This window comes from Oncorhynchus masou, chromosome 24, assembly GCF_036934945.1.
Source record: "Oncorhynchus masou masou isolate Uvic2021 chromosome 24, UVic_Omas_1.1, whole genome shotgun sequence".
NCBI lineage: Eukaryota > Metazoa > Chordata > Actinopteri > Salmoniformes > Salmonidae > Oncorhynchus > Oncorhynchus masou.
The window spans coordinates 64,869,066-64,894,648 of record NC_088235.1 but is presented as its reverse complement, the minus strand read 5'-3'; the positions used below and the strand labels follow the sequence as shown (position 1 = coordinate 64,894,648).

Here is a 25,583-nt window from a genome sequence, read left to right as displayed (position 1 = left end):
AGTCAGGAGTGTGTCCCGATGTTGATGAGTTTATCAATCCCATTGTCACACTCTGAAAGTCATCCTCTGAGTTTCTTCAGCAACACGTGACAACAGAGGGCCCTCCCAAGAGAGTTGGTAGGGGAGAGGGGGTGGTTTGGGATTCAACGTCTGTTTCCCAACTTCGGGAACTCAAGTACACCCAACATTATATTTTTCTTGTGGCACCAGACAAGCGCAACTGATTCTACTTGTCAACTAATCATCAAGCTCTTGACAAGTTGAATCAGGTGATTTTTGTCTGGGGCTACAACAAATTTGTTGTTGGGGCCTTGGGGTTACTCAAGGACCAGAGTGGGGAACGCGAGTTTGGGAAACTGCCTTGTCTTCAAAACCATAGGACGAGTGATTAATAATTAGGTTTTATTTTAAAAGGTGTCCAACCCTTTCTTTTCACTAGAAATGGTATTGTTTTAAAAGGAGCATTTGGCTATTTTAAGGATCACAGGTCATTTTATTTATTCATATACTAATTGTACAGTTTTTAGCGTCAAGTAATATGTAGTATTTTGAGTAGTGTAATTCATAAATTGTTATAAAACATTAGCTTTACAATATTTACTCCCCATTTAGGCAAACAGCTCAAGACTTGTAGTAGTTACAGTAAATGCACCGAACACAAACAAGACAGGGGATCAGCTTATTTTCTTCCAATAATCATTTTTATTGAGACCCTTTTACATTGAAAAGGGAATTTTGTCAATCGCTGAGCTTTATTCATCATTAAAACAATTCTGCCATTTACATTCAATACTTTGAGCAACCAAGATAATACATTTTCAAAAACGTGCAATACACCCTCAATGTTTCCAGGAAATGTTAACTCCTCGTCGCCTGCTATTATCTGAAAATGGCACACAATATCAGTTCTAAAATCTAGAGTTCATGTTTCTAACAGGGCTTCAGTGAGTAAAATAATGAATGGTGACGTAACTGACATTTAAATTAAGGCTTCTTTGTAAATTATATTGAATATATTCAATATGTCAGCCCTGCATTGCACACCCATCTACAGTATATACAGAATTAGGTTTTTGGAGGTCCTGTGTCACTAAAGAGTACATGCTTGGAAATCCTTATTTTAAAATCAGGTTGAGGGTAATATAAATGTTTGGCCTTCCTGACCCTTTTCCTTTATAAGTGACATTTACAGGTATAATCAAATAATAACATACAGATTTACACGCATTTTCAAGAAATTCGGCTAGTACAATGTCAAGAGATAAAGAGAGTGAAGCAAATAAAATGTAAATATACATAATGGCACGCAAATCCATACTCATTCGAAGATTTACAGCTAACATGTGAACCCTAAAAGTGCTTCTTAAAACAGGAGACTGAAAATGTGTTTACTCACATCTGTCAAAAGTTCAGAAAGTGATTTAAAATCAGCAAACGCACAATCAGAGTTGATGAGGAGAAACTAACCATTTAAAGAGCTTTATGTTCCTATGCAATGTCCTCTGACAAACTAGGGTATACAAATGACCTTTTAAGTCCATTTTAGGCTACATTAAGTAGTAAACAAAAACTCTTTTTTTTTTTAAAGATATCCCCTATATAAAAGCATGAAAATTCAGTCCAAGTTTTGTTTCAACCACCTGTTGACATTTCATTTGTACATAACTTCAGCCAATAAAAACACCCCCCCCCCCCCCACTGCTTGTCTTTATAAATAACATTTGCTTACTCATATATCTGAGAGTTAAGCTATTGTTCCTGATCTTCTCTGCTTTAACACAATCTCTCCAGATGATTAGATTACAATGCTAATTTCTTTATCTTCTCCTAATTGAAAGTCCACTAATTCTGAATTGGTGACATGCCTGTGTTATTGATATGAGTGAGAGCCTGCTCACTGTGTCTGGTAGCCAGCCATGTTGAAGTTTCCCTGGTTGGGCATCACAGGACCGGTCTGGGGCTGGGACGGTGCCGGGGATCCAAACCCTCCAACCCAGGCTGGGGACTGGGACTGTCTGCAAGAGAGAAGACAACCACAATATGGGTCAAGGAATGACACAGAGGCTGGTAAGTCAAAGCTTTGGGCTATAAAACACTGATTGCATTTGTCACCTTGAAAGGTTCTGTGCTGCTGCAGCCAGAATGGAGTCCCTGTGAACAAGATCTCATAGTTTAGTGTAGCTCTGGAGTCAAACCATTTCACCAGGTTTGCCAATGACACTGGATATAGGCCTATGCTTGCAAATGTCAACAAGAAACTGTGGTAAAGGAGAATATTGTTGACAGAAAAGTAGTAATGGTGTTGAAATGTTAAATAGATACTGTTGAGGAAAGCAAACAAGTCTTGATAAAAATGTTCTGAATGTAACCAGCAATGTGAGCCTCTTTTGTGCAATCACACCAGGAAGCCTACAGTATAGTCTGAAAAAAGAACAGAGCTCCCTAATGAACAAGTGCTGCAAACAACTGAACGAGTTTGGATACTATAAGGAAATAATTCTCCTTTCAGGAGCATTTCACAATATGCATGATCTGAGTAATTAGTTTATACTTACTCTACACCAAATCCTTGCTGATTCCAAGACTGTCCATAAGACACTCCATAAGAGGGCACTTGCCAACCATTTGCCATGTACTGTTGTCCATACTGCTGGGCCTGGGGGCTCCCATACATTTGGCTCCATTGTCCCCACTGACCCTGACCATACTCCATCTGTTTAAAGATACAATTGATCATAATCCAATACTTTTCTTGGTGAGTAAAGAAGAAAAAAATGTGCACTTGGAAATGTCAATATTTTAATTGAGCAGTGTCTCAATTAAATATACTTGTGTGCTACCTGTGGTACGCTTTTGGCAATGTCGGGGGATTCTTTTCCCCAGTAGCACTTCACTATGTGGCATTCGATGGATGTTCCATTTACAGAAACAATTGCATGGGCAGCACTTTCATGGGAGGAAAACCTGTCAGGAGAACACAAATGTTGACAAGAAACGGTGGTCAAGAAAAGTAATTCAGCACTGCAATCACAGTGTAAAATAAAAAAATGTGCAACATGAGAGGAATTTGTTTTTTTATGGTATGACAGTGTTAAGGAATAAGTACCGTTTCAAGAATACCAATCATAGGAAAACACACTGTAATAACATATGAATAAACAAACTATTTAATTCATGAACATTTATACCATTTAAACATGCTTAAAATAATTTATAAGGATATATAATAATAATAATAATATCCAAGTTATTATAAAGCATAACCAAAAAAGAATAAAACCATTTAACTACTTCCACAAATAAATCTGATTGGATTCTTCAGTAGACATTATTATTGGGGGCTTTTGGTGTAGTATTAGAAGATTTATTATTGAGTCATATACCGGTACTGCCATCTACAGGCAGAATGAGGCAATACATAGTGTTGTACATAAATAAAATAGGGAATCTTTGCTCAGAATAAAACGGTACCTGATGAAAGAGTAACCTTTCTCTGGGAAAACTCTTATTTCCATGATTTGTCCAAAGGGTGAAAAAGTCTGTCGCATGAGATGCTCTGCAAGGAAAAAGATTTCAATGAAACAATCATCCACCTTCATCTGCCAACCCAGTCTTTGTTTCCCCAAACTCTATTTGTTGGGAACATCTAACGATTGATTCTAAACAGTCTGAGTGTAACTTTTCATGTTTAAATTAACTTGCCTGATAGTCCGGACTGGATTCCTCCACAGTACACGGTGCAGTTCTGGGGACTGGATTGGTTCACTACATCTTCAAACCTCAGCTGCTTCGAGCCATCTGGTGTAAATATACAAAGGAGATAAATATGAACACTAGGCCTCATAACACCCTTTTCAACTCTATTAAATCAACACAGTCTTATCTCACTCATACTTACTGTCTTGCACATTCTTTGGGGCGGGTGGCTTGCGAGTTGCCCAGTTGGTCCTTATTTGGCGTCCCCCTAACCACTGTCCCCCCATGTGCACAATGGCATTCTCTGCATCCTGTTGTTTAAAACAAAAGACAACGTTTCCTCTCCAGATTCTACATTGTTCTATACACATTCTATAAACTATGTGCTATTATTATTATTATGTCATTTAAAACATGTTTTGCATACTAAACGATGGAGAAGAATATATATTCAACAGGAATTATCAAATAAACTACAACTTGTACTTAAGTTACAAAACAACCAACAGAGCACACAGAATGTGCATTTACAGTGTACTTATTTATAAAACTTAAATTATCTTAAGATCAAATCTACTGAAAATAGAAAATAGTAAACAGAAATAGAAATAACCTTCATCTTGTGTTCCTGCACCGGAGCCTTACCAGTTTGTTATAGAAGGACACAAATCCATACCCCTTAGATTTCGCTGTAGTCATGTCCTTCACAACACGAGCATCCCTGGAAGGACACAAGACAATAGCATCAGACCATTGCACCACTGTATAACATGCATAAATTAAAAGGAACCACACACACACACATACACTGAACTTCGAATCGACTACACTGTCCCCTAAAATCCCAATAAATATCTTAAAGGTGCTACACATAGGATTTGTTTAAATCTTTGCATTGTAATTTCAGAAAAGGTCCATAATATATCTGCCATAATATATCTGCATTAACAGTGTAATGATAGTGTTTTACAGTATTACTTACTGTACCTGCTAGTGTTGTGATTGGCTGTGATAGTTTACTGATTTCTCCCGCTGGAACAGCATCTGTCGTCAAAATGGGAAAGCTGTTCTGACTATGTGGCATTGTTATCTAGTGGAAATCGCTCTGTCCTTTCCTGGTTGCAAAAATTCTACACTGTTCACTTAAGTTAAGTGAGAAAGCAAGCACTGAATAGTGTAGGGAATCATTTTACAATCTAAATCGCTGTGAAATATAATTTTCAAAAACAATAAATACCGTTTTTACAGCTGTTTGAAGCTGTAACCGTTTCAGTTTTGGTCCACCAGCTTCAAACAGAAGAATAAAAAAAATAACATTTTGTTATTGAAAATATAAAAACACAGCAATTTAGATGGTACAATGATTCCCTACACTATTCAGTGCTAGTTTTCTCACTTAAACTGTAACTTTGCAAACAGTGTAGAATTTTTGCAACCAGGAAAGGACAGAGCGATTTCCACTAGATAACAATACCACATAGTCAGAACAGCTTTCCCATTTTGACGACAGATGCTGTTCCGGCGGGAGAAATCAACAGAATGATATCACAGCCAATCACAACACTGGCAGGTACAGTAAGTAATACTGTAAAACACTATTCAAGCACCTTTAACTACCTTAAAAACCCTCAACTGATTACTGATAAAAAGGCAGCATTTGAAAACAAAAACAAGTACAAACAAATGCAACCTACACTGATAGTTTAAACTGCTTCTTTCTCCAGATTCATTTTCAGTTAAGGGTTCCCTGTCAAACAGTGCACCCATTATAATCCACAACACTTCTTATGGACTACCATGCATTCCTAATATCTGCTGATGGTGCTCATCCTACCAATATAAATATATATAAATATCAAAGAGAAAAAAGGAATTAAAATGGCATACATGGCCTGTTAACAGATTTCTTTATTTTTCCTGGTAAATTCTTTACCACCATTATGGAGTTTGGTGAGCTGCAAATTTGAAAACATTTTCAGATTTTTAGGAAAGGAGCATAAAAACTATCAACATTAACAAACCAGAATCAGTTTTACACAAATCTTTAAGTATATGTATTGAATATTGGCGTTTGTTATACTAAACTAGGTCATGTTAATACAAAAACACAAAAAGAGAGGAATAGAATAAATAGATAGAGAAAAGTCTACATCTGAGTTTCCAGTGTGCACAGTTCCTTGCTGTTAGACTTCAAGCTCCTGTCCAATCCTATGAGCATTTCTGTAAAAATAACCAGAACGCTATTACTTAACTGAGACTCACAACTACTGAAAGGCTGAATGCTTTTCAGGGTTACACATACAAAGCTTGACCTGCAATCTTATATTTGACATACCAAACTACTTACCATTTCCTACATTTATCAAAAAAGCACGAGGGGAAAACAGAAAGCTGACATTCAATGTTGTCAGTGAAAATAGTTGAGTTGTGAAATTAGTGGGGTTTTAGTCAACGAATTACAATTGAAAATAATTTGTCACTTGTTCTGTCATCCTGCTTTTCACAAATGATCAAAACAGGGATAGAGATGTATGTATCAAGACTGGGTGTGATGTGCTTTAAAATGTTATTTCAACCCATAATCAAAGAAATTATATCTACAGTATACAACACATTCGGAAAGTATTCAGACCCCTTGACTTTTTCCAAATGTTGTTATGTTACAGCCTTATTCTATAATGGACTAAAGAAAAAAAATGTCCTCAACCTATACACAATACCCCATTATGACAAAGCAAAAACAAGATTAGAAACTTTTGCAAATGTATTACAAATAAAACACAGAAATATCTTATTTACATAAGTATTCAGACCCTTTGCTGTTTAGACTCTAAATTGAGCTCAGGTACATCCTGTTTCAATTGATCATCCTTAAGATGTTTCTTCAACTTGGAGTCCACCTGTGGTAAATTCTATTGATTGGACATGACTTGGAAAGGCACACACCTGTCTAAAATAAGGTCCAACAGCTTGACAGTGCATGTCAGAGCAAAAAAATAAATCACCCCAAGGGGTCGAAGGAATTGTCCATATAGCTCCGAGACAGGATTGTATTGTGGCACAGATCTGGGGAAGGGTACCAAAGAATTTCTGCAACATTGAAAGTCCAAGAACCCTGTGGCCTACATCATTCTTAAATGGAAGAAGTTTGAAACCACCAAGACTCTTCCTAGAGCTGGCCGCCACTCCTCGGTAAAAGGCACATGATAGCCCACTTGGAGTTCGCCAAAAGGCACCTAAAGGACTCTCAGACCATGAGAAACAAGATTCTCTGGTCTCATGAAACCAAGATTGAACTTTTTGTCCTGAATGCCAAGTGTCATGTCTGGAGGAAATCTGGCAAGATCCCTACAGTGAAACATGGTGGTGGCAGTATCATGATACGGGGATGTTTTTCAGCAGCAGGGACTGGGAGACTAGTCAGGATCGAGAGTACAGAGAGATCCTTGTTGAAAACCTGCTCCAGAGCATTCGGGACCTCAGACTGGGGCAAAGGTTCAACTTCCAACAGGATAACGATGCTAAGCACACAGCCAAGACAACGCAGGAGTGGCTTAGGGACAAAGTCTCTGAATGTCCTTGAGTGGCCCAGCCAGAGGACTTGAACTCTAGAGACCTGAAAATAGCTGTGCAGCAACTCTCCCCATCCTCCCAGAGCTTGAGAGGATCTGCAGAGAAGAATGGGAGAAACTCCCCAAATACAGTTGTGCCAAGCTTGTAGCGTCATACCCAAGAAGACTCGAGGCTGTAATCGCTGCTAAAAGTACTTCAACAGAGTACTAGGTAAAGGAATACTTAAGTAAATATTATATATTTCAGTTATTTTTATTTTTTTCCAAATTTATTAAATATAATAACTGTTTTTGCTTTGTCATTGTGGGGAATTGTGTGTAGATTGATGAGGGGAGGTGGGGGGGGGCGACTATTTAATACATTTTAAAATAAGGCTGTAACGTAACAAAACGTAGAACAAGTCAAGGGGTCTGAATACTTTCCGAATGCACGGTATATAGTTACACATCTATTCTGTTCATGGACCTCTTACAAACACATTTATTATGAGAAGATCTCTAAAGTTACTCGAATGATTTGAAAAAATAACAGAGAAAAACAATTTCCAGGGGATGTCAAGTCTGGATACAACATACTAAATCCGACAAGCTTAAAACACAAAGCAACTTACGAGATTTTCCCAAAAGGTGCAAATGCAGCTTTGATATCCTCAGTGGTGATCTCAGGGCTCAGGTCTCCAACAAATACATGGAAGTGATCTGAAATGATCAAGACAGAATAACTATTATTCTCTAATGTAGCTACTGGGTGGCAGGTAGCCTAGCAGTTAGAGCGGTGGGCCAGTAACTGAAAGGTCGCTGGTTCGAATACCCGAGCCAACAACGTCGAAAATCTGTCAATGTATCCTTGAACAAGGCATTTAAAGCGTTGCTTGTCCTTATATTCTTAATTCCATTCCTTTACTTAGATGTGTGTATTGGGTATATGTTATGTATTTGTTAGATATTACTTGTTAGATATTACTGCACTGTTGGAGCTAGAAGCACAAGCATTTCGCTACACCCACTAAACACTTATGTGACCGTACTACAAAATTTCACTGCACTTATCCTGTGTATGTGACAATAAATCTTATAGATTTTTTTACTGAGAAAAAATAAACAAAAGATCGCTCAGATGTGCGAGTGCATTTAGAATTGTTTTTATTATTTTATACTGCCTTTGTAGTAAAAGATTAAAAGGTTCAAATGTAAACACTTACTAGATGTGTCTTTCTTCTGGCTACTTGGAGTGGTTGCCCAATTTACTTTGACCTCCTGAAGAAAAAACAGTTCACAGAACAATGAAACGTAAGTGGAGCAAAGACATTCATTCCATGGCCCTTAAAGCAACTGTGAAAGGTTTTACAACTAGGGTTGAATATCATTCCGGTATTTCACAGATGTTCCATCCTGAGAATAAATCACTTTTCTCCCAGGTGACCGTGTTTCCAGCCAAAACCGGAAGTGTCATTCAAAAGCATTATAAGGCATATAAATATGTCTGGATTTGATTAGAGCTTTGATCAGCAAGAACATTCTAACCTGATGCTACCTGAGCCTGATGAGCCACATATTAAATACATTTTATGATCCCTACAGTAACGATATTGAATGAGCCCAAGCCCAAAAATGGCCAAATGATTGTGCAGTTTTCCAATATATACAGTTAAAGTCGGAAGTTTACATACAACTTGGCCAAATACATTTACACACAGTTTTTCACAATTCCTGACATTTAATCATAGTAAAAATTCCCTGTCTTAGGTCAGTTAGGATAACCACTTTATTTTAAGAATGTGAAAGTCAGAATAATAGTAGAGAGTAATTTATTTAAGCTTTTATTTCTTTCATCACATTCCCAGTGGGTCAGAAGTTTACATACACTCAATTAGTATTTGGTAGCATTGCCTTTAAATGGTTTAACTTGGGTCAAAAGTTTTGGGTAGCCTTCCACAAGCTTCCCACAATAAGTTGAGTGAATTTTGGCACATTCCTCCTGACAGAGCTGGTGTAACAGAGTCAGGTTTGTAGGCCTCCTTGCTCGCACACGCTTTTTCAGTTCTGCCCACAAGTTTTCTATAAGATTGAGGTCCGGGCTTAGTGATGGCCACTTCAATACCTGGACTTTGTTGTCCTTAAGCCATTTTGTAATTGTCCATTTGGAAGACCCATTTGCAACCAAGCTTTAATTTCCTGACTGACATCTTGGGATGTTGCAGGGTAGCCTAGTGGTTAGAGTGTTGGACTAGTAACCGGAAGGTCGCTACAAATCTGTCGTTCTGCCCCTGAACAGGCAGTTAACCCACTGTTCCCAGGCCGTCATTGAAAATAAGAATTTGTTCTTAACTGACTTGCCTGGTTAAATAAAGGTAAAAAAATATATATATCCACAATTTTCCTTCATGATTCTATTTATTTATGAAGCGCACCAGTCCCTGCTGCAGCAAAGCACCACCACAACATGATGCTGCAACCCCCGTGCTTCATGGTTGGGATGGTGTTCTTTGGCTTGCAAGCCTCCCCCTTTTCCTCCAAACATAACAATGGTCATTATGGCCAAACAGTTATATTTTTGTTTCATCAGACGAGAGGACATTTCTCCAAAAAGTACTATCTTTGTCCCCATGTGCAGTCGCAAACTGTAGTCTGGAATTTTTATGGCGGTTTTGGAGCAGTGGCTTCTTCCTTGCTGAGCGGCCATTCGGGTTATGTCAGAATAAGACTAATTTTACTGTGGATTTAGATACTTTTGTACCCGTTTCCTCCAGCATCTTCACAAGGTCCTTTGTTGTTGTTCTGGGATTGATTTGCATTTTTCGCACCAAAGTACATTCATCTCTAGGATACAGAACGCGTCTCCTTCCTGAGCGATGTGACGGCTGCGAGGTCCCATGGTATTTATACTTGCATACTATTGTTTGTACAGATGACCGTGGTACCTTCAGGCATTTGGAAATTGCTCCCAAGGATGAACCAGACGTGTGGAGGTCTACAAAAAAATTTTTTTTCTGGGGTCCTGGCTGATTTCCTTTGATTTTCCCATGATTTCAAGCAAAGAGGCACTGAGTTTGGCCTTGAAATACATCCAAAAGTACACCTCCAATTGATTCAAATGATGTCAATTAGCCGATCTAAAGCCATGACATAAACAGCTTGGACATTTCCAGAAAATTAAAGGCACAGTCAACTTAGCGTATGTAAACTTCTGACCCACTGGATTTTTCATACAGTGAATTATAAGTGAAATAATCTGTCTGTAAACAATTGTTGGAAAAATTACTTGTGTCATGCGCAAAGTAGATGTCCTAACCAACTTTCCAAAACTATAGTTTGTTAAACAAGAAATTTGTGGAGTGGTTGAAAAGTGAGTTAATGACTCCAACCTAAGTGTATGTCAACTTCCGACTTCAACTATACATGATACAGGCTACTACACATTACGCACGACAGAAAAACATAAAAGCTCATAGACGTTGTTAGCTATATGCTCTCGTGTAAATAAATTAAACGAGCTCCAGTAGGCTAAATCTTTTTGAGTGTGAACTTATTGTATTATATGGACTGAAATTACGCACCTCGTTCAAACCACGATAAAGCAGAACAAAACATATGATTCTGGTGCAGCATAGGTATAGGCTTCCTTATTTTTATATTTTTTATATTAGGGACCATTTGCATAGTTATTAGGCTGACGCATATACAGTGCATTCGGAAAGTATTCAGACCCCTAGACCTTTTCCAAATTTTCTTATGTTACAGCCTTATAACATTTATTAAATTGTTGTTTTACCTCAATCTACACACATTACCCCATAATGACAAAGCAAAAACAGGTTTTTAGAAATGTTTGCAAATGTGTATATACAGTGGGGCAAAAAAGTATTTAGTCAGCCACCAATTGTGCAAGTTCTCCCACTTAAAAAGATGAGGCCTGTAATTTCCATCATAGGTACACTTCAACTATGACAGACAAAATTAGAATTTTTCTTCAGAAAATGACATTGTAGGATTTTTAATTAATTAATTTGCAAATTATGGTGGAAAATAAGTATTTCGTCAATAACAAAAGTTTCTCAATACTTTGTCAAATACCCTTTGTTGGCAATGACAGAGGTCAAACGTTTTCTGTAAGTCTTCACACACTGTTGCTGGTATTTTGGCCCATTCCTCCATGCAGATCTCCTCTAGAGCAGTGATGTTTTGGGGCTGCTGCTGGGCAACACAGACTTTCAACTCCCTCCAAAGATTTTCGATGGGGTTGAGATCTGGAGACTAGCTCGGCCACTCCAGGACCTTGAAATGCTTCTTATGAAGCCACTCCTTCATTGCCCGGGCGGTGTGTTTGGGATCTTTGTCATGCTGAAAGACCCAGCCACGTTTCATCTTCAATGCCCTTGCTGATGGAAGGAGGTTTTCACTCAAAATCTCACGATACATGGCCCCATTCATTCTTTCCTTTACACGGATCAGTCGTCCTGGTCCCTTTGCAGAAAAACAGCCCCAAAGCATGACGTTTCCACCCCCATGCTTCACAGTAGGTATGGTGTTCTTTGGATGCAACTCAGCATTCTTTGTCCTCCAAACACGACGAGTTGAGTTTTTACCAAAAAGTTCTATTTTGGTTTAATCTGACCATATGACATTCTCCCAGTCTTCTTCTGGATCATCCAAATGCTTTCTAGCAAACTTCAGACGGGCCTGGACATGTACTGGCTTAAGCAGGGGGACACGTCTGGCACTGCAGGATTTGAGTCCCTGGCGGCGTAGTGTGTTACTGATGGTAGACTTTGTTACCTTGGTCTCAGCTCTCTACAGGTCATTCACTAGGTCCCCCTGTGTGGTTCTGGGATTTTTGCTCACCATTCTTGTGATCATTTTGACCCCACAGGTTGAGATCTTGCGTGGAGCCCCAGATCGAAGGAGATGATCAGTGGTCTTGTATGTATTCCATTTCCTAATAATTGCTCCCACAGTTGATTTCTTCAAACCAAGCTGCTTACCTATTGCAGATTCAGTCTTCCCAGCCTGGTGCAGGTGTACAATTTTGTTTCTGGTGTCCTTTGACAGCTCTTTGGTCTTGGCCATAGTGGAGTTTGGAGTGTGACTGAGGTTGTGGACAGGTGTCTTTTATACTGATAACAAGATAACAACAGGTGCCATTAATACAGGTAACGAGTGGAGGACAGAGGAGCCTCTTAAAGAAGAAGTTACAGGTCTGTGAGAGCCAGAAATCTTGCTTGTTTGTAGGTGACTAAATACTTATTTTCCACCATAATTTGCAAAAAAATTAATTAAAAATCGAACAATGTGATTTTCTGGATTTTCTTCTTCTCATTTTGTCTGTCATAGTTGAAGTGTACCTATGATGAAAATTACAGGCCTCATCTTTTTAAGTGGGAGAACTTGCACAATTGGTGGCTGACTAAATACTTTTTTGCCCCACTGTGTATGTATATAATATATATATGAAAAAAATGGTATCACATTAACATAAGTATTTAGACTTTGCTCATTACTTTGTTAAAGCACCCTTTGGCGGCAATTACGGTCTTGAGTCTTCATGAGTATGATGCTACAAGCTTGGCACACCTGTATTTGGAGAGTTTCTCCCATTCTTCTCCGCAGATCCTCTCAAGCTCTGTCAAGTTGGATGGGGAGAGTTGCTGCACAGTTATTTTCAAGTCTCTCCAGAGACGTTCGATCAGGTACAAGTCCTAGCTGGGCCACTCAAGGACATTCAGAGACGTGTCCCAAAGCTACTTCTGCATTGTCTTAACTGTGTGCTTAGTGTCATTGTCCTGTTGGAAGGTGAACCTTCGCCACAGTCTGAAGGCCTGAGCACTCTGGAGCAGGTTTTCATCAAGGATCCCTCTGTACTTGTCTCCATTCATCTTTGCCTGGATCCTGACAAGTCTCCTAGTCCCTGCCGCTGAAAAACATGCCCACAGCATGATGCAGCCAACACCATGCTTCACCGTAGGGATGGTGCCAGGTTTCCTCCAAACGTGACGCTTGGCATTCAGGCCAAAGAGTTCAATCTTGGTTTCATCAGACCAGAGAATGTTGTTTCTCATGGTCTGAGTCTTTAGGTGCCTTTTGGCAAACTCCAAGCAGGCTGTCAGGTGCCTTTTACTGAGGAGAGGCTTCGTCTGGCTTCACTCTACTATAATGGCCTGATTGGTGGATTGCTGCAGAGATGGTTGTCCTTCTGGAAGGTTCTCCCATCTCCACAGAGGAACTCTGGATCTCTGTCAGAGTGACCATCAGGTTCTTGGTCACCCCCTTGACCAAGGCCCTTCTCCCTCGATTGCTCAGTCTTCCTGGGCTGCCAGATCTAGGAAGAGTCTTGGTGGTTACATACTTGTGTTCTTGGTAGACCTTCAATGCTGCAGAAATGTTTTGGTACCCTTCCCCAGATCTGTGCCTCGACACAAACCTGTCTCGGAGCTCTACGGACAATTCGTTCAACCTCATGGCTTGGTTTTTGCTCTGACATGCACTATCAACTGTGGGACCTTATATAGACAGGCGTTTGCATTTCCAAATCTTGTCCAATAAATTGTATTTACCACAGGTGGACTCCAATCAAGTAGTAGAAACATCTCAAGGATGATCAATGGAAACAGGATGCACCAGAGCTCAACTTCGAGTCTCAAAGCAAAGGGTCTGAATACTTATGTTTTTATTTTAAACTCTAGCAAAAATGTCTAAAAATCTGCTTTCACTTCGTCATCATGGGGTATTGTGTGTAGATTGCTGAGGGAATTGTTTTATTTAATTCATTTTAGAATAAGGCTGGAACGTAACAAAATGTGGAAAATGCCAAGGAGTCTGAATACTATCCAAATGCACTCTATATACCTTTCATAATATTTCCCCTGTTATTAGCCTACCTCCTTAAACTCTCTATTGTTGCTTCATTCCTTCCTCACTTTCAAAAGTTAAATGAAATAAGTTGTTGTCCTTGTCTTCATCATTCTAATGACATCCTTGAATAATATAGGTCTAGAATTAGATGCAGAAGGCTTTCACTTCTCTTCAGGAATGGTCATGGGTATGAATAAATAACTGCTATAGCCTACCACCATTGCGCACTCGCAGCTTATTATGCACAACCCATCATTAACTAGCTAAATATAAGGCTGATACTGCATTGAATGTATTACCTGAAAGAGGTAGGCTAGGACATCTATATATAAGGCTATATAGCAATCTAGAACAGGATGATCTATTTGGATGCAATTTGAATGGAGTTGATAGAGTGAGAGAAAGACTGAGAAGAGTGCTTGCACGTGCACTAATTTATGGCAATGACATTCGAGTGACAGGCTGTTTAAAAACTCTGCAGCTGAAAAAAACAAAAAACATTTTATCTTCACAATTAAAAAAACAAGGTGACCCACAAAAGCCAGATAGAGATGGGTAAATTAGACACACACTGTCTTTATATTACTGTAGCGTAGGCTATGCTGCAGAAAATGTAGGCCTACCTGTCACAAGAACAAAAGTTACCATGATGAGCTGATACGTCTACATGCAATCTCGATTTAGACATGGCACGTAATTTAACAGTTCCATTTCACACCATCCTTTATAAATAATCTACCGGTTTCTTGCAGTTATTTATCCGGGGGAAAAGGGAGTGGTGTTGTGCGGTAAATCCCGGTAAATCTCAGTAATTGGGTTCCTGCCATTCAACCCTAGTTATAACCAGCGCTTCTTAGCAAGAAAACTGCCTCCACACACAGAGTACTACATTTGAATGGAAAAATTACCTTTCCCAATATCTTTCTCCCGTTCATTGCTGCTAAGGCAGCAGCAGCATCTCTATGTTCAAAGAACTCCACAAAGCAATACGGGTCATTGCTTGATTGCTGCAAAACAGAAAATCCGACAGAAGAGTTCATCCTCCTGCTATCGGGTTGCTGAGGGGAAAAAAGTTGGGAGAGTATATTATTGCCAAACATATAACATTATTTGGAATACAACTGCAAGAACTGAGTAACCATGTTACTCTACTTGGGGGATTACCATGTATCATCAACATTGTCTTGCAATATGTAACATTGTTTAAAAGGCTGGGATTCAATAACCCTAGCTTTCTTCTTTGGGACAGATATGCCAACGGCTAACCTAAAGGCTGTTCTGTACATTTAAAAAAAATAAGCAATTTGATCTGATTGCATTCATTGCACATATCTAGATATAACCCACTATAATAGTAGAGGCCTTGAAAAAGGCCTAATTATACATTTACTAAAGGGGAGAGAAAAGTATCAGAAACAGAAAACACCCCATTTAGACTAGTAAATATCCCCTGAAATATCTGACGAAACAAGACATTCAGGACAAAAAGAAAAAAAAGAGATCAAACCAAAGACTGTCATCTCGTTCATATGGATGGTAGCCTATACCGTCTCAGCCAGCTATGCTGGAGAAGTTGAGAAACGAGGACAGGTCCGCTAGAGGCCATTACATCAGCATCCCATGGTAGGCCATATTAAAATAGCATTAAAAAAAAACAAATGGATAGAGTATGATCATAGATACAATTTGATCTGAAGCCATTCATGTGATTTTGCTATTGTAAATGTTTTGTAGGCTTATGTAGCCAAATTGTATCTATGATTGTATGTTATCCATTTATGTTTTTTGTATTAAATTTTAATATATGAGAATTAACCAATGATATCAGGCCACACCCGGCCATGATTACAGACACCTGTGTGTGTCTTTTGACACTATATAAATGAGTCATCCCGCAGTGTTTGTCATTATACCCTGATGAAGACAGCTTGTCTGTCGAAACGTTGGACATAAATATTTTTGCATCTGAGCTCCTAGAGTGTGTGGCTCTCCTTTATTTTTTTTAAGTGTTCCACTCCGCTAGCCAGCACCTCGCCTAAAAAGGTGTGCGTTTCTTTGCCTCTAGATCATGGTGTGTTTATCAACATGATGGAAATGTAATCAGTTTTAAGTGAAAAATAAGAACAAAGGCAACATTCAAATTTTATGGAAGATGGGATACAATTATGTGAAACTGGTATGTGCCATAACCACGTTTCCATCCACTGTATTTATGAGAGTAAAGTCATACCATTGAAATTGACGTAAATGCTGATGAGCTTGATGCTCCTTTCCAAGGGTCTTATTCTGGTGACATCATGATTGATGGTTGACTGCCATTTGACAAATAAAAATGATTCTCACTCTTACATGCTGACCACACCGTGCGCAAGGGTTGCAAAATAAATGTACACATACATTTTATTCAATCATTGCACCCTCACTGCTCGCTTACGCAAACAAGTGTCTGCGTAGCCAGGCGCTAAAATAGAACTTGGTTCTATTTGTGACGCTTGATGCGCTGCAAGTCCCGCCTCTCCCATATCCTCATTGGTTTTTAGGAGCATATACCCACGTGGGTGATTGAAAGATGAACTAAGGTCCACACCCCAGTCCAGTTGGCAGTGGTAATGCACCTTAAAGTTGGTTGCCAGGCTTCTTCTTTGGAAGAAGGATGAGAGATTACTAGAAACAAACTTTGACCCTTTAATCTGTGGATTAATTGTCAGAGTAGAGGGCCTTGTGCATTTCAGGGAAAATAAACAACCCAATGTTTATATCCCGGGACAAATTAGCTAGCAACAGCAAGCTAGCTAACTAAATGTTTAATGTTGGTTCAGAGTTTGTTTTGATATTTTAACCTGTGTGTCCTGAACGCTTCTGGACAAAATCAACATGCGGACGCACACACGCAAGTGGTCTAGTCAACATGTTATCCATAATAATCTCATGTAGACTAGCCTACCCGCACTGTATCTGCGAGCTGTTGGCTAAAGTGCATGTGCCAAGACCAGAGCAGGCACATTTGCTATTTAACAGAATTTTTCCCCCACAAAACTATTGGAAGTTGAAAATGCAATGGAAACACATTGAAATTGAGATTTTATTCAGTACATGAAAACTTAAGCAAAAAAGGATATTGTGTGCACTAGGTCATCACGCACTGATTTTTCTCCACAACAACTCTATTTGGTGGAAACACACCACTGGTGGGAAATGCATATATTTTCTTTATGCAGATTTTTGCATATTTGCATGAAAATCTGTCACCAATTGGATGGAAACCAAACTAATGACAGTTGTTACAGTCAAAGGTTAACCATAGTAGGTACCCTGTATACTGACTTGAATTCCTACACCTAGTACATAATCCATTAAAATAATTGTCTACATAAATCAAAAAGTTAATAGAGCAGAATACATCTTACCTCAGTTATCATTTTACAACTTTTGCAAGGTCCAATTTGGGTGAACAGCTGAAGAATCAAAATTTCTGTTACATCTCTGGACAGGTTACCAACATACCTAGGAAAAAGATGGGGTAAATTAGTGATCTTAGAAGGTTGGAAGCTGATGATTTAAGGATAGGCTACACTATGGAAGTTTAGTTGCTTAAAATGTTTCTTTGAATGTTATTTATGGAATAAGATCTCATTAATTTTTAGTTTTAGGCACACAAATCTGCCTTTGTTAATGGTTGTGGGAAGGTGTGGCCCTGTCTGTACAATGAGGACATATCTGGAAAAGAATTCTGTCCATTTAGGGGACTTTCGGCTCTAGGCCTAGGAGACCCCTTTTAGCAATAGAGCACCCCCAAAGGCTAAAGGTCTGAATATGCATTTTAAAGTTTAGCCTATAGGTCTGTATAGCCTCTAGATCTGAAAAAATGTAGACTGAAAGAGTTATTTAAAATGTTATCAGTCACATGCTATGTAAACAACAGATGTAGACTAAAAGTGAAATGCTTATGGACTCTTCCCAACAATGTAGAGACAAAAATGAGAAATAATAGAACAATAATAACACGAGGAATAAATACACAATGAGTAACGATAATGTTGGCTATCAACAACAAGGCAACTCCTATGACTAATTGGGAATGGGACGCAAGCGTAGGATTGATCACCCTGTCGCTGGCCGCCTTTGGGGAGGGTGTATAGTGTGAAAGGCCGAAACACCCTAGGAACCAAAGGTACACTACTGACGATGCGCTCCCCAAATTTCACCACGCTCACTGTTCATTAACTCTTGGAAGTGCTTGCACAAAGGATAGTAACATCTCATCCTGTGTTCTTGGAATCATATATACACAGGGTACCATTACCAAGTCGACGTGCAGAGGTACGAAGTAGTTGAGGTAGATTTGTACATTTAGGTAGTGAAAGTGACTAGGCAACTGAATAGATAATAATAGATAATAAACAGTAACAGCAGTGTATGTGATGGGTTAATGCAGGTAGTTAAATATTTAAATAGTTAAACAATAGCTACCCGGATTAATTACTTAGCAGTCTTATGGCTTGGGGGTAGAAGCAGTTTAGGGTCCTGTAAGGTCCCGACTTGGTGCATCGGTACCGCTTGCCGTGCAATAGCAGAGAGAACAGTCTATGACTTGGGTGGCTAGACTCTGAACATTTTTAGGGTCTTCCTCTGACACCGCCTGGTATAGAGGTCCTGGATGGCAGGGAGCTTGGCCTCAGTGATGTACTGTGCCATACGCACAACCGTTTGTAGCGCTTTGCGGTCAGATGGAAAGCAGTTGTCATACCAAGCGGTGATGCAGCCAGTCAAGATGCTCTCAATGGTGCAGCTGTAGAACTTTGAGGATCTGAGGGCCCATGCCAAATCTTTTCAGCCTCATGAGGAAGAGGACACGGCGTTGTCGTGCCCTCTTCACAACTCTGTTGGTGTGTGTGGACCATGATTATTCCTTAGTGATGTGGACACCGAGGAACTCTAACTGCTCCACTACTGCCCTGTCGATGTGGATGGGGGAGTGCTCTGCCCTCTGTAGTGCTCGATCAGTTCCTTTGTCTTGCTGACGTTGAGGGAGAGGTTTTTGGAACCACACTGACAGGTTTCTGACCTCATCCCTGTAAGCTATCTCATTGTTGTCGGTGATCAGGCCTACCACCGTTGTGTCGTCTGGTGTTGGAGTAGTGGCGGTCACACAGTCGTGGGTGAACAAGGAGTACAGGAGGGGACTAAGCACGGACCCCTGAGGGGCCCCCGTGTTCAGGGTCAGCGTGGCGGAGGTGTTGTTGCTTACCCTCACCTCCTGGTGGCAGCCCGTCAAGAAGTCCAGGAACCAGTTGCAGAGGGAGGTGTTCAATCCCAGGGTCCTTAGCCTAGTCATGAGCTTGGAGGGCACTATGGTATTGAATGCTGAGCTGTAGTCAATGAACAGCATTCTCACATGGGTGATCCTGTTGTCCAGGTGAATCTATTGAGGTGGTATGCGAATTGGAGTGGGTCCAGGGTGTCTGGGATGATGGTGTTGATGTGAGCCATGATCAGCCTTTCCAAGCATTTCATGGCTACAGGTGCTACGGGGCGATAGTCATTTAGACAGGTTACCTTGGCGTTCTTGGGCACAGGGACTATGCTGGTCTGCTTGAAACATGTAGGTATTACAGACTGGGTCAGGGAGAGGTAAAAAAAATGTCAGCGATGAAGATTGCCAGCTGGTCAGCACATGTTCTGAGTAGGTGCCCTGGTAATCAGCTGGTCCTGAAGCCTTGTGAATGAATGTTAATATTAGTGTTATGTAACAGTGTAAATGATAGGAATTAGTGGTTTTGGGTGGATTTTTCCTTTAACATCCACTTTATCAGACCACTTCCGGTATTGAGCACGTCATTGGTACTTCCTGTTTTAGTTTTTGCTTGTAAGTTGGAATCAGGAGGATGAAGTTATGGTCAGATTTACCAAATGCAGGGCGAGGGACTGAGGGTGAGCTTTGTATGCAGAATAAAGATGATCTCGAGTTTTTCCACCTGCACAGGTGACATGCTGGTAGAAATAAGGTCAAATGGATTTCAGTTTTCTTGCCTTAAAGCCACCGACCACTAGGAGCGCCGCCTCTAGGTGAACATTTTCTTGTATTCTTATGGTTATGGCCATACAGAGTCCCTCAGTGGAGGTGCCATAATACCCTTTAAAAACTTAGTGGTCAAAAAGGGAAATGGTTCCAATCATTTTCCCACCATACATTTTTCCCATAGGGGATTTTAGAAACACTTAAAATAAGGGCTGCGTTTCAAGTAGACTTACCCTGAAGTGACATGTTGATAACCATGTAAATCTCTTTTGGACAAGGTGAATTATCAATATATTCGGCTCTATTTACTCTCAGATTCGAAAATTCTAATAAGCATCAAAGTAGACATCATGCAAAACCTGCACGTCATCTCTAGCTGACACCCTTGCTAACAGGTATTGTGTCAATTGAAAACTTGCATAAGACAGTTCACAGAATTGTTTATTTAAATTAATGTAGCCAATTTATTAATTACTACATTTAGCTAACATTAGATTGTTCATCCAGAGATTCTTACCATTGCCTCAATTTGGCAGTCTCGTTCAGATCATCATGGCATTTGTAGTTCTTTATGATAGTCACATTAGCGGTTCCTTTTTTTTTTTTTGAAGGAGTGGGGGGGTAACTACAGGCGAATATATTGACTATATTATAGTCACCTTGTCCTAGATAGAGTTACATGGTTATCAAAACGTCACGCCAGGGTATGCCTACATGAAACACAGCCCTTATTTTAAATGTTTCTAAAAATCCCCTATGGGAAAAATTAATGGTGGAAAAATTCTTGGAACCATTTCCCATATTATGACTCATACTCTGGTACTCTATACAGCTCATTGAGTGCGGTCTTAGTGCCAACATTGGTTTGTGGTGGTAACATTTTGATGAAAACTCTCTTGGTAAATAGTATAGACCATACTATTTACCAAGAGAGTTTATCGAATTTTTTCTTAGCTGTCTATCATGAGGTATTCTAACTCATGCAAGCAGAACCTTGAGACTTACATAATTAGAGATTGCACACCAGCTGTTCACAATTAAGACCTAAATTGGTTAAACAAGAAGGACCAAGGTACTGTTTGCAATTAAAGCCTAATTATTTATTATAGCTAGCTCGACTAACCAAAGTAGCAGTTAGAGTTGTAGCTAGCTAACATATCCACTTGAGTTGATACTACCTAACAATAGATAATTAATTTCAAATAACACACTTTCACCTCACCACTTCAGTATGGAGACAAGGGGAAGGCATCACTTAACACCAATGTACGCATAGTTAGCTGACGCATTTTGTACATCGTGCGGTAACGTACAATTGACCTTATTTTAGTGCATAAAAAAAGTAATACTTCCAGGTCAACTGTAATATGAATACCATTGTAAAGCACAATTTCTACCCTTTTCATCAAAATTAATGACGAGACCTTCATGCTGCACGTCTCTGCATGATTGAAGAAGGCAATGAGCTCCGTATGGTCTTTTTTTAAATGACGGGAGGGGAAGCGAAACCTACTGTGTGAAAGGGGGAGAAGGTGAAAAAAGCAGTTTCCCACATGGCTTATCTGTCCAACTTATCACCTCTAAGCTCTAAATAAAACACTATAAAGAGTTTATATAAAATGTCATTACATACTTATTTGAAGATTTGTGTCGAATATGAATCGTTTTTAGGGCGGCGCTAAAGTTATCTTCAGAAGTAAACAGCGGCTATCGCAGCTTTTGAGAGTCATGTTGATTTACAGTGACAACGCAAAAAACGAATACATTCAGTTGTACAATTAACTAGGTGTTGGTACCCTTTCTTATTTGTAATTGAAGAGAGAAGAGCTACACCAGGTGGAGAGACTGTACGACACAGAATGATTTGCATTATGCATGTTATGAGACTTCACAATTTAATGTACAGCGTCAGAGGATTCAGTTTTTTCAACTTTTCTCCAATGCAATCGGGCAATTACCATGTCAATCAAAGCATGAATAGAAACATTTTTTAAATTGCTTTTTATTTTACTAGGCAAGTCAGTTAAGAACAAATTCTTATTTTCAATGACGGCTATGAACAGTGGGTTAACTGCCTGTTCAGGAGCAGAACGACAGATTTGTACCTTGTCAGCTCGGGGATTCGAACTTGCAACCTTTCGGTTACTAGTCCAACGCTCTAACCACTAGGCTAACCTGCTACCAACCCCAGATTTTGACGCAAACACAGCCCATTTCTTTTCATTGCTGCCTCGTTTGTATGGAATGGGGTTTGTCAACGGTAAATACACCTGCGTTGCTAAAAACAATTCGTTGGTGCGGGGAGATTTACATACATTAGCTTTGCTTTTAAATGTATTAGGTTGGACAAAACCAGTCCATGGGAAGCCAGAAGTTAAATACAATTCCATTAATATTCTGCGCTGGCGGGCAGGAAGGTTGATCATTATAACCGGGGAATTTGAGAAATATTTAAAGGATCGTAATTATTAAAACAGATTGAAACGTGAGTCTGTCGGAGACTCACTTCCTGTGTACCCCCATGTCAAAATAAAAGTCCACCACAAATGATTCACTTATTGTCCACATATGACGTACGTGCAGGACTTTTATTTTGAAATGTTTAAAAGCACCTCGCTGACAGCTAACGTTATCCAAAGCCAGCCAAGCTGAGGAACGTTCAACTCCGTTCTCGATATAAGAACGAAGTTGAGCGTGCCGAGCTCACCTTAGACCAGCCATGATTGGGACATTTCAACATGAAAATAGCTAGTTAAGAAGATGCCAATAGCTTGCTAGCTAAGTAGTTCTAACTTGCTGATGTGTCATGCAATATATTATTGCATAAGTTCATGTATATAGTTTGGTCAGCCTACTTGATAGCTCTGTAACCTTTGTTTCACTTGGAGAGAAACAGTATACTGAAGAGTGAGAGGTTGAAATGAGGAAGCTGTTGAGGTCGATAGCTAACTAACATTAGCAAGCTAACTTGGCAACGTCGTGACTGTTGTGTTGACTACTTACAGGGTTTTGGGGTGGCATTCGTCTTCCATGTTCAGAAATCGATTGGCATAAATGTCGACTAACGAACTGGGTGTGCTGAATTAAATAAGAAGAGGGCCTAAATCAATTTATTTCTACGTTAACTAAGCTAGCTAGCTAAGAGAAAGAAAATGGCGCAAACCGGAGAGCCAGGAAGCTGACTGATGCACATGCGCATGTCGCCTACAGAGGGACTGGGAGTGAAAAATAAAGTTGAGTCAGCACCAGAATAAAACAAGGCAACAGTAAACACTCACAAATGATGCAGCGCCCGAATGGGGCAGCGGCAACATAGTTAAAAATAGTAGCATACACTGCAAATTGACAGCAAGACTCCCAAACAGATATAGTACGTTAGGCTATTTGACAAAAACAACCGTTTCATACCTTACAGTGGGATACGATTACATAAACCTCTATGTATGGGAATAGATTTTCTAAATTAAAACTACTTTGAGCTCATTCCCTGCTGATTTTTACAGTATTTGATGTCCTATGTATACACACAGTGACAGTCAAACGTTAGGACTACTCATTCAACTCATTTTTTTATTTGAACTATTTTCAAAATTGTAGAATAATAGTGAAGACATCAAAACTATGAAATAACACATGGAATCTTAAACAAATAAACATATTTTATATTTGAGATTATTTTTTGCATTGATGACATCTTTGGAATTTTCTCAATCAGCTTTTTAACAATGTTTTTTTAAATTAAATGTAACTAGGCAAGTCAGTTAAGAACAAATTCTTATTTACAATGACAGCCCACACTCTGGCCAAACCCAGATGACACTGGACCAATTGTGCACCACCCTATGGGACTCCCAATCACAGCCAGTTGTGATACAACCTGGATTTGAGCAAGGGTGTCTGTAGCAACACATCGAGCACTGAGATGCAGTGCCTTAGACCACTGCACCACTCGATAGCCCCATGAGGTAGTCACCTGGAATGCAGTTCAATTAACAGGTGTGCCTTGTTAAAAGTTAATTTGTGGAATTTCTTTCTTAATGCTTTTGAGCCAATCACTTGTGTTGTGACAAGGTAGGGGTGGTATACAGAAGATAGCCCTTTTTGGTTAAAGACCAAGTCCAAGCAAGAACAGATCAAATAAGCAAAGAGAAACGACAGCCCATCAATGCTTTAAGACATGAAGGTCAGTCAATATGGATAATTTCAAGAACTTTGAAAGTTCCTTTAAGTGCTATCAAAAAAAACATTCAGCACTATGATGAAACTGGCTCTCATGAGGACCGCCACAAGAAAGGAAGACCAAGAGTTACCTCTGCTGCAGAGGATACGTTCATTAGAGTTACCAGCCTCAGAAATTGCAGCCCAAATAAATGCTTCACAGAGTTAAAGTAAGAGACACATCTCAATATCAACTGTTCAGAAGAGACCGTGTGAATCAGGAATTCATGGTCGAATTGCTGCAAAGAAACCACTAATAAAGGACACCAATAATAAGAAGAGACTTGCTGCGGTGGAAATCTGTCTTTTGGTCTGATGAGTCCAAATTTGAGATTTATGGTTCTAACCACTGTGTCTTTGTGAGACGCAGAGTAGGTGAACAGATGATCTCTGTATGTGTGGTTCCCACCGTAAAGCATGGAGGAGGAGGTGTGATGGTGCTTTGCTGGTGACACTGTCAGTGAATTATTTAGAATTCAATGCACACTTAACCAGCATGGCTACCACAGCATTCTGCAACGATTCACCATCCCATCTGGTTTGCACTTAGTCCCACTATCATTTGTTTTTCAACAGGACAATGATCCAACACACTTCCAGGCTATGTAAGGGCTATTTGACCAAGCAGGAGAGTGATGGAGTGCTGCATCAGATGACCTGGCCTCTAATCAAATGACCTCAAACCAATTGAGATGATTTGGGATGTCGCTCTAGCTGCTGGTGCTTCTCTGATCCACCTCTACTCAGACGACACCATTCTGTATATTTCTGTCCCTTCTTTGGACACTGTGTTAACTAACCTCTAGACGATCTTCAATGCCATACAACTCTTCTTCCGTGGCCTCCAACTGCTCTTAAATACAAGTAAAACTAAATGCATGCTCTCCAACCGATCGCTGTTCACACCTGCCCGCCCGTCCAGCATCACTACTCTGGATGGTTCTCACTTAGAATATGTGGACAACTACAAATACCTAGGTGTCTGGTTAGACTGTAAACTCTCATTCCAGACTCACGTTAAGCATCTCCAATCCAGAATTAAATCCAGAATCGGCTTCCTATTTTGCAACAAAGCATCCTTCACTCATGCTGCCAAACATACCCTTGTAAAACTGACTATCCTACCGATCCTTGACTTCGGTGCTGTCATTTACAAAATAGCCTGCAACACTCTACTCAGCAAATTGGATGCAGTCTATCACAGTGCCATCCGTTTTGTCACCAAAGCC

At 39.7% G+C, this 25,583-nt stretch overlaps 1 protein-coding gene across 3 annotated transcripts; it reads right to left on the bottom strand.

Moving 5' to 3' along the window:
* Window positions 1-685: 685 nt before the first annotated feature.
* On the bottom strand, window positions 686-23,319 carry LOC135512486 (nucleolysin TIAR-like). 3 transcript variants are annotated; one of them, XM_064934561.1, is made up of 13 exons: window positions 23,140-23,319; window positions 17,525-17,621; window positions 15,026-15,175; window positions 8,471-8,525; window positions 7,880-7,967; window positions 4,342-4,417; window positions 3,899-4,007; window positions 3,703-3,798; window positions 3,472-3,556; window positions 2,841-2,964; window positions 2,556-2,713; window positions 2,113-2,151; window positions 686-2,015 (listed from the first exon to the last, which is right to left on the bottom strand). In XM_064934561.1, the coding sequence occupies exons 1-13, from the start codon at window positions 23,166-23,168 to the stop codon at window positions 1,895-1,897; spliced, it is 1,227 nt and encodes a 408-aa protein (XP_064790633.1). In that variant the 5' UTR covers window positions 23,169-23,319; the 3' UTR covers window positions 686-1,894. The 3 variants fall into 3 exon arrangements, with proteins under 3 accessions (XP_064790633.1, XP_064790634.1, XP_064790635.1); XM_064934562.1 differs by lacking the exon at window positions 2,113-2,151; XM_064934563.1 differs by lacking the exons at window positions 686-2,015; window positions 2,113-2,151; window positions 2,556-2,713; ... (1 more) ...; window positions 3,472-3,556; window positions 3,703-3,798 and having other exon boundaries at window positions 3,919-4,007; window positions 4,310-4,417.
* Window positions 23,320-25,583: the final 2,264 nt, after the last annotated feature.

Excerpts from the sequence above, each read along its gene's own strand:
- LOC135512486 (XM_064934561.1), bottom strand. The coding sequence starts at position 23,168 with ATGGAAGACGAATGCCACCCCAAAACCCT. Across the intron at positions 17,622-23,139 it reads GAATGCCACCCCAAAACCCT|GTATGTTGGTAACCTGTCCA; the intron begins GTAAGTAGTCAA and ends TCTTTTTCCTAG. Across the intron at positions 15,176-17,524 it reads GTTGTAAAATGATAACTGAG|CAACCCGATAGCAGGAGGAT; the intron begins GTAAGATGTATT and ends TTTTCCCCTCAG.